At 38.9% G+C, this 9,415-nt stretch overlaps 1 protein-coding gene across 1 annotated transcript in view; it reads right to left on the bottom strand.

Moving 5' to 3' along the window:
* Nucleotides 1-365: 365 nt before the first annotated feature.
* The window catches only part of LOC128737976 (uncharacterized), a 77,418-nt gene continuing 68,368 nt past the window's right edge, over nucleotides 366-9,415 (bottom strand). Inside the window, 4 exon segments of the mRNA XM_053832769.1 lie at nucleotides 366-1,455; nucleotides 1,514-1,859; nucleotides 1,926-2,406; nucleotides 2,469-2,688. Coding sequence (XP_053688744.1) covers nucleotides 366-1,455; nucleotides 1,514-1,859; nucleotides 1,926-2,406; nucleotides 2,469-2,688 — 2,137 coding nt within the window.

The following is a 9,415-nucleotide window of genomic DNA, read 5'->3' as shown; positions in this document are numbered from 1 at the left end:
GTTTCAAAATAAATGCAGATATCTACCAAATGCTTTCACGCTACGCTTGTAACTTGTCAACCACCTATACTGAACAAATTCTATTCATCTCATAGCACTACACTAGGTGCATGCTATAATTGATGCGTTCATCGATTCTTCAACGTATATTCAGAGGTTCGTCAAAAATTATTTTCATTTTTCCAATTATGATTGAATGTATTTCTTCTACCTTTCTTTCATTTGTTCGTTTTAATATTCACTATAATTAATATCACCAGAATTCGTTAACGCCGGAGGAAGGAGCCGACGACCTAGCGATTAAACGCAAAGTAGTAGAAATCCTGGGACTTCGGCGTGGGCTACACCGAAGTCTCTAGCTCTTGTCAACAAAAGCTGTCTTTAGTGGGATCTAGATAAATAGGCGCCAATGTGTGACTGCTGTGGTGATGCGCAGCGCCATGTGGATACGTCGGATGGTGCGGATAAAGCACATTTGCCTCCATGTGCTGATTTCGCAACTGCTGCTTCTGCTCGACGCGCTTTCGTCGTGCACAAGCCGTCAGTCCTGCAGCAAGTGATAGGAACAGTGTCAATGTTGCTGCCGCAATACCTACGTGCAGAGGTGACAACGGCAATCGAATGTCACATTCAGTTGGGCTTTCGTCTTGCCCGGAAGGACAGTTAATTTTTCCGTCGCACCATAGTTCCGATGGGATACAGGCTTGCAGCTCCTGACACTTATATGGGCAGTCATGTCCAGGATAAATTTCCATCCAAGAGAATTTATACTCATTGCCTTCGATGTCTCTTGGTTTTCGAGAACTTTTGAACTCGATTATAAGACTCTTGGAGACTTCTATGGCACTATATTCGTATGCGTTGTCCCAGCCATCAGAAAAGGCTACTACATCAGGCCCAGAAGGACAAAGATCACGAGAATTTTTTGGGTTATTCGTAGAGTAAACAGTAATCCTGGAATCTGTTGGGCATGGTGGTGCCGAATGAAGCAATGGAGGCATCCAAAAACCCTTCATTTTAAGCACCAAATAACTTCCATCAGTTTCAGGTTCTAGAAGCCAAGGTTGAATCAAAGCTGGGCACGGAGTTGGTTTCAAAAAGGCATCACCACTTCGACCCCGTAATCTTCGCTCACTCCAATCATTTTCGCAACCATCATTTTCGAACTCATACCGCCCTTCGAAGTAGAAATCGCGAAAATCCTGATCGACTTCCATTTGAATAGCTGTAAAACGAACTTCAACAATACTTGCAGCTAGGGGGGCCAAATTGATAGAGGATGACACATCCGAACAAAGACAATCACGTGGAAGAGGGGAAATGTCCGGCCAAGGAACTTCGTTGATACGTAGGTCAGCTGTTGGACCACTGTGATGATTACAGTGCCAACGACCGGATCGATTCTGCATGTTTTGACATGAACGACCACCGAATCGGGCTCGCGTAATGGAGAGCCTGCAAAGGGTTGTACATTATTGTAAAATACTAAATATAGGATATGAATAAATCTCACCTGACGCTTTCACCCAGCCCTGCCTCGAATCTAATAGTACAAGAAATATTCGGTGATCCACCTCGACCGTATAAGAATACATTTGATGGCGAGCGAAAAATTCCCCTCAAAGCAGAAGATGACCGAAATACACGATCACAGGACTTAGGATGGAACTGAATGAGTGCAGCTGGTACTGGCATTGCCGATGGTGCAATCAATGGCTCCAGTGGAGCGCCTCCTAACGAATTATCGACAAACTCGTAGCGAAGTTTGAAAGCTGAAGCTGGCCCATATAGACGAGCGGTTCCAATAGGGCTTGGACGGTATTCTATGGTAAGATCAGATCCTGTTGACAGGTAGCTCTCTATAATCGGAAACGAAAAGCTTGTAAATAACTAATTGTACCTCAATTCCCTTTAGATTAACTTACCTTGAGTCGAACAAGGTCGGCTGCCTTTGGTAACAAGTGATCGAGAGCATAAACGTGGAACTTCCTCTCGACAAATTTGCTCAATTAGGCTGGCATTTCTTTGGTACTGTGGATGTGACCCTGAAAATATCACAAATGAGTGAAAAATTTTGAAGAAATATGGACAACGATGGATAAAGTTCTATTTACCGTAGGATCTTGAGGGAGCCAACCATCGTCCATCCCAGATACGCAACTGTGTAAGACATTCGGATGGAGACTCAAATCCAGTTGGGTCGATAGCCGAATGATACTTTATGAAAGAAATCCAGACCGTTTCATGACGCCGTCCTTGAAAATAATAGATGCAGGAACTTTCTGGCGGAAGCGTATGCTGAGGGCTTTCCAGTTCTCCACTTTGACTTTCAAAAGCGCTAATCGAGAATTCGCAACGTCCTGGATGCCGTATGTATGATTGCGAGTTTGAGTTGACATAGAGAACCTAAGTAAATAATTAACATTTCTCATCACAGCACTATAAAATTTCCCGAAGCGAACACTTACGTGAACTTCTAGTTCAAATCCAGGCAGAAAGCTAATTGGATTGGGATGAAATAATGCATCGTACGGTGATGATTTGAACGTTACAATCATATCTGATCCACTGGTAACGATATCTGGTAAAACTTCGCCTCCACAAATTCTTCCGATTTCAGGAGCATCCTCAGATTTTCCATCCTGTACTACTAGATAATCTTGCTCAACATCGCACTGTTCCCAACTTCTACAAAAGAAACGTCAAAAAAATCACTTGTCATGCATATCCAGTAGAAAAATATTTTTTAGCTCAGGTAACTTTCAATTTCTCGCTCAATCGATTCAGCAATTAAATTATCAACACAGTTTTCAATCTTGACTTTGTTCATTTCTAGAAACAGTATTTTTCGGCTGATTGAAAAATCAAACACAGAAACTTTTCACGATTCAATCTTCCAGTGCTTCAAAGAAGAAGAAGAAGAACAAGTTGTTAATCAAAAGATGCTTTTCGTTATCTCAAGCAAAATTCAATTCCATAAAGTTACATTGATATTCTCATCCGCCAGAATTGTAAAATACTTAAACGTACCGCAATAAAGGTCTTTCGCGGCGGATCGGAAGCATGCTTCAGATTAAAAAAGGCACAGAATAATAATTTCGAAACAATAATTTACCAGCTCCCAACACCGAGGTAACGTATATTTCTATCATTCGCCGCTTTCGCCAAATAGCGCAAAAGGAAGCACAAATTGAACAAGATAGTGGGACCGGAAGCCCTGAAGCTATCTTTCCTGTTAGTTCATACCAGGTACACAGCTTTGGGAGCTCGTGCGGTGTAGGTAGTTTCCTACGAAGCAGCAGATTAAACAACGGAATCGAAGTGAGTACTAAATTTTCTTTCAACTCCGTAATTGGTTTCATTTGTAGCAGCTGCACGTTCGATATTTGAATTTATGACCCGTTCGATTTGGCATAAGTTTATTTCTAGTTTAAATACAGACAGAAATACGAGTGTCGAACGAGATTGCAATTCGTGAAATGAAATAACTGCAGTTAAAAATGATGTTCCAGCGTAGGATACCTTTCATAGTTAATAGTGGTATTTGAGTAAAATACTCCGTTTATGAGATAAAATGCAATTTAATTTCGTAAGATATGATTTTTTAAAGTATTGTAATCCGAAAAAATCTCTATTTTTTAAATATTGATTGTAAACATAGTTTGTAATATCAAAAAATGACTTTCTACCAGATGTGTTCACTATTCCACAAGCTTTCAAAATTGGTATACCATACCTCCTCTCGATTGTTTTTCAATAGTTAAATAGTGCATTTTTATAAACAATTGTAATTTTTCAAAGTTGGAACTTTTTTTCTCGATTTTTTTTATTTTAAAATATTTGTTCATCTTTCTCGAAGAAGCATGCAAAATTTGAAAATGGACAAATGAAAACTCTGGAAGTTATGAGTTTTTATGTCTCAGCGCGTGTGTTAATGTGAAGCGAGCGGTAATGCTCAATCGATGTTCTAACCCATGGGCAGCTTCATAACGAGGCCGCCTTTGATGCTATTAAGTGTAACGTGTCGTTGAAGCACGCGTGTTCGTCCACTCGTTTGCATTAACGTGCGCGCTTCGTTATAAAAATTCATAACTTCTAGATTTTTCATTTCTCCATTTCCAAATTTTGCATGCTTCTTCGAAAAAGACGAACAAATATTTTAAAGTAAAAAAAAATCGAGAAAAAAAAGTTCCAACTTTGAAAAAATTGCAATTGTTTATAAAAATGCACTATTTAACTATTGAAAAACAATCGAGAGGAGGTATGGTATACCAATTTTGAAAGCTTGTGGAATAGTGAACACATCTGGTAGAAAGTCATTTTTTGATATTACAAACTATGTTTTCAGAAAGCGGCATTTTCCATACATATTCAGTTTTGTGGCAGTATTTCTGGGTTATTAACAATCCCATATCAGCGACTGTTTCATTAAAGCCGCAACGACAAATCGCGCGCAATAATGGGAGCTTCGTTTATATTTGCCTGTTTACTATTTACTTTCAGGAATCGCATACGTTATAATCAATCATAAATTTCTGTTGATTCCGTTTTTGCAAGTCATCTAACGCTCGTGGCTCTTGTTCTCATAGCTCTTTGTAATTTGTCGGGCCTAGTGAATAAGTGGGATTTGTACTAGTTGTCGGAAAGCCCAAAATTTGACCTGCACTACGGCAAGTATTAGCAGCAGTTCACACCCATGGCAACTCCATGGAGAATACCTCGGACACGCGAGCAAGGACAACATATCATAATTCAAATTTCACTCTCAATAATTTTCAATAATTCAATCTAATCTTCCCTGGCCCAACATAAATTTTCTAATTTTCCACACCAATCGGTTCAGTAGTAAGGTCAAGCTAAATACGGGTTATGTACAAAATCTATGTCTCGGTTACCGCCCAGTTAACTTTGAGGTACGATGCTGGTCTAATAAGCCAATCATCATATGTTCGAATCTCAGCTAGGCGGTGCTGCTAGATAAAATTAGTAGGATTTTTGCACTAGCCCCGTAACTGTCCTGTACTCTAACAGCCGGCCGCGAAGTCTGTCGATAGAGAAGGGTCAAGTCTTAGAAAGACGTTAAAGCCCAAGGGGCCATTCATATACCACGTGGACAGCTTAGAGGGGGGTGGGGGGTATGAAAATGTCCACGCTTGTCCACCGAGCAAGTCCACGTGGACAAGTTTTTTTTTTCATACAAAAAATAGAAATTATAAACAGCAATATTGAATTAATTCTACATATTAGCATTAACCATTGATTAGTGATTGTTTTTGGGCTCAAATAAAGTTTTATCTTCTAAGGCATATGTTAACCTAAACACATGAACCGAGCATTACGAGAGCATTATCTGGCATAAATCTTATTGAAAAGATTAAGCCTGCGCTAGTACTCATAGATGTTGATTGCCTAGCCTGAAATTTGATGTAATGCAATAATAAAGATACTATTATTTTTTTACAACCGTTGTCTCCTTTGGGAAATGATAAAGGTAACGGAAGAATCCACGAATATTCACCAGTCATGTGACTCATTTATCATTTAGGTCGCGCTTGTACCAAATGTGGATTGCATTTTGCGTCCATGGGTAACGCATTTCCAAAAGGATTCGTCTTCAGAAAATTTTACGAATCATATCGCGTTGGAAAGGTTTTGTGTTGTGTTGAAGTAGACGGCCAAGATGAAGTGCTCCGGTTAGACAAAGATACTCTGGACAGAGAAGAATCGTCAAGCAAAAGTCAAGCTGAAACGGACTTTCTTGTAGGACAGTAGACAAGATCACAAGAATGCATACGGATTCTTAGTCGTTGCGGAAATTGGAGTTTTTCCATGCATTCCATGCATTGTATTAAAATCCGTATGCAAATTGTTAGGACCTTAAAGTAAAACGATACTGAATCCCAACATGGCCGGAAATGTAATAGCGTCCATGTAAGGATATGGGTGCCATCGATGCGGCATGTTGGGATTCAGTACCGTTTCACCTTAAAGTCCTAACAATTTGCATACCGATTTTAATACAATGCATGGAATGCATGGTAAAACTCCAATTTCCGCAACGACTAAGAATCCGTATGCATTGTGTCGGGGCCTTCAGACTGGAGTTTCCTTTCACGTAAGCTTTTTCAATAAATACTGCATAAATCAAGTTGAAAACAAAATTTAGCCCAATGCATTTCTGTTTTGTTAAATTCTGCATAAGGAAAAAAATTTTCACGTGGACAAACAGGGAGAGGGGTTGAGCCAATGTCCACGCTTGTCCACGGAGGGAGGCGGTGGGGTTGAAAATTGGTATTTTTCTGTCCACGTGGTATCTGGATGGCCCCCAAGACTTTGCTTTTTTGATATCTCGGTTGTGCGGTCAGTAAACGACCCGAGTTCTATATTCGGTAGACTCCACAGAACACTGCTAGTGTATAGAGACCGGTCCCAAATTCACTGTCTTTTAAAGAAAAACCCAATAAAGTGATACACAGCGACAGACTTGCTTTGCAATATTAACGGGATATGAGCAGTCATTAATTTTTCATCAGAAAGCTCAATTTCGGAAGCAGTTAGGTTCAAAACAGGGGCTCTGTTTTCAAAAATGTATTCATTGCATTCTTCTTGTCAATCTGAACAGAGTGAGTATATTTTTATGAACTGAATTTTTATTTCAAACCAAAAAATCTTTTGAAATTTACAATAACGACTCATTTCACCTTAATGCAATGTGATGCTCCAAAGTTATTTAAATAATGTGCGATCCTTTCGTGGGTTAACAAAGGCTCCGATACAAAAAAACAGCAATTCTGAAAACTAAATTAAAGTTTCAAAACATTTGTCTTATTTTCACTTTTTGACAGTACTTAACCTAATCTCAAGTTTTTTAGTCTTGACCTTGAAATGTGGTCATACATATATATTAATATTTTTTGAAACGATGGTTCTACAATTGATGAAGGGACGGTAGGGGAATGAAATGAAAATTTTTTGGTGCAGGAGGGGAAGAGCGGAAAGGAAGGGGGGGTATTGGTAGCTATACTTGACAAGTAGTCATTTTGACTCCTACCTTTTGTCCAATGCTGGAAGGTGCATGAGTCGAACCAAGCTGTAATCTGAGATTATAACCGAATTCGAACCCACAACACCCGCCAGGGCATATGGTTCGCTGGTACTTGTACCTTTGAACCATAGAGGCGCTGGACAAAAGGAGACCGCAAAATTCACTTCTCAAGAATAGCGACGCGTTTTGGTTGGGTTATCGGCACATATTGTGCTCCAGTATTTGTAGTAGTACCAGTAATGGTAGAAACACGAAATATGTCACTATTTTTGCAGGTTTGGTACATATTAATAATGAAACGAAAATTAAGGGGACATAAACGACTAAAACTTTTGAAAACTGCATTACTTTTTATATTACAGCGTGCGTGGAACAACCTCGACGGAATAAAACGCCGCTCCTGAAAACCCACACTCTTAAATGATTCTACCTGTAAATAGGTCGGATTTAGTTAAAGCTAGGTTGAAACTACTCAAAATGCCCTTAAAGTGTACAAACTCAAACTTTGGGTAAAAATTTCAACCAATTTTGGCGACTTGCTACTGATAATTGAATTATTCTCTATGACAAATAACGCAATTTTAAGTTCCTACTACCAATTTTTTGGTTGAAAAACTACTCAAAATCTGAGTTTGTACACTTTAAGGGCATTTTGAGTAGTTTCCACCTAACTTTAACTAAATCCGACCAATTTACAGGTAGAATCATTTAAGAGTGCACGATTATCAAACTTTATGTACGTTTTTCTCAGAAACTACACAACGTATTGGAGTAAACTTTTTTTTGTTTTGTTGGTAGTAGCTTGACAAAGACTTTTATAACTTTTGAGATTATAACTTTAAAAGAAACACAGCCAGAGAAAAAAGAAAGAGAAGACAAAATTTGATTTTTTCAGTCATTTTTTCTTCTTTTTTTTGTTTTTCTCAAGCTGTATTTCGTTTACAAAGCTCAAAAGTTATAAAAGTCTTTGTTAAGCTGCTACCAACAAAACAAAAAAAGTTTGTTCTAATACGTTGTGCAGTTTCTGAGAAAAAGGTACATAAAGTTAGAAGATCGTGGTTTTTCAGGAGCGGCGTTTTATTCCGTCGAAGTTGTTCCTCGCCGTACTGGAAAGTCTTTCGGCCACTTCCCCTAGTTGGATCATTATAAAATAGTATCAGCGGAAAAGTCTGTAGAATCAAAATCTGAAATAAAAAATAATGAATTTTTCAACAATTTTAGCGGTTAGTGGTATGAAAATCTTTATGGCACCACTTATGGAAGGGAGTTTAGCTTTGGTGTCGTTAGCAACTATGTCTAAGGAATTTATCTTTTTTTTTAAACTCGTTTATTTGATTTGGCTCGGTTGCGGTAGCTTAGAGAAGCCATAAGGCTTTTATGAAAGTAGTATATAATGATGACTGATGAGCACTGCTTACAACTATATTAGGAGATATGATCAATACACCCGATTTACTGGGGTTAGTAGGTATTTACAGTTTTCATAATATATTGGGGGCTGGGGATTTTGTCTTATATCGAGGTATAAATTGTCTTATAACGAGTTGTTTTATACAGAGGTCGTTTTATGTCGAGGTTGTCTTATATCGAGATACTCCTGTAATAGAATTTTAAGGAAACCTTTCTTTCTTTAAAGATTGCAATATAAAGTGTTACACTTTTTTTGTTTGTTTATAGTCACTTCAACAGCTTAGGTCATTCGTGACTTCTGCGGGGTTGGGATTTGAACCCGGGTCCTCGGCGTGAGCGGCGTGAATGCTAACCGCTACGCTCCCAGTTACACTTATTTGTGTAATATGGTATATGTTAAAAAAGTGGGAATCTTGGTGTAATTTAGATTTAGCGATCAGCAATTGTCGAAATTTTCGTTTATCTGTGTTTGTCTGATTTTCAATTGGCGGCGCTAAATTTTCAGGTGACGGAGCCCACCACTGATAGTATTACACAATAACACTATTTGTTCCAATAATAAAGTTGCAAAAACACTACAAGGGAGCGCCGTTTCGTTTGTATCTAGAAGCAAGCTTTGAAGCTCAATTCAAGACAAACCGAACAATAAAACTTTGATTTAATTGTAATTGGATTAATTACCAGCAAATATTTAGACGATCTGAAAGCGTATACATTGGAGGTCGCAGAGAATGGAAGCATTGCAAATTCACGTCACCGCTGAAAGTCGGAAGTGAGCGTCCCACGCGTAGAATATGCAGCAAAACGACGTAATTACGTATACTTTTTGTTCGGCGGCCTGACCTGTGAACAACGGGTACTACTGCGAGCAGAAGGGGGCAAAAAGGGATGACACGAGCAGAAATAAGCTGAAATAGAAACCATCCGGTAGCAGCCAACGCTAGTGCAGCCACCACCGTA

This window comes from Sabethes cyaneus, chromosome 2 (genome assembly GCF_943734655.1).
Source record: "Sabethes cyaneus chromosome 2, idSabCyanKW18_F2, whole genome shotgun sequence".
Classification (NCBI taxonomy): domain Eukaryota; kingdom Metazoa; phylum Arthropoda; class Insecta; order Diptera; family Culicidae; genus Sabethes; species Sabethes cyaneus.
This window is presented reverse-complemented; position numbering and strand designations above follow the sequence as displayed.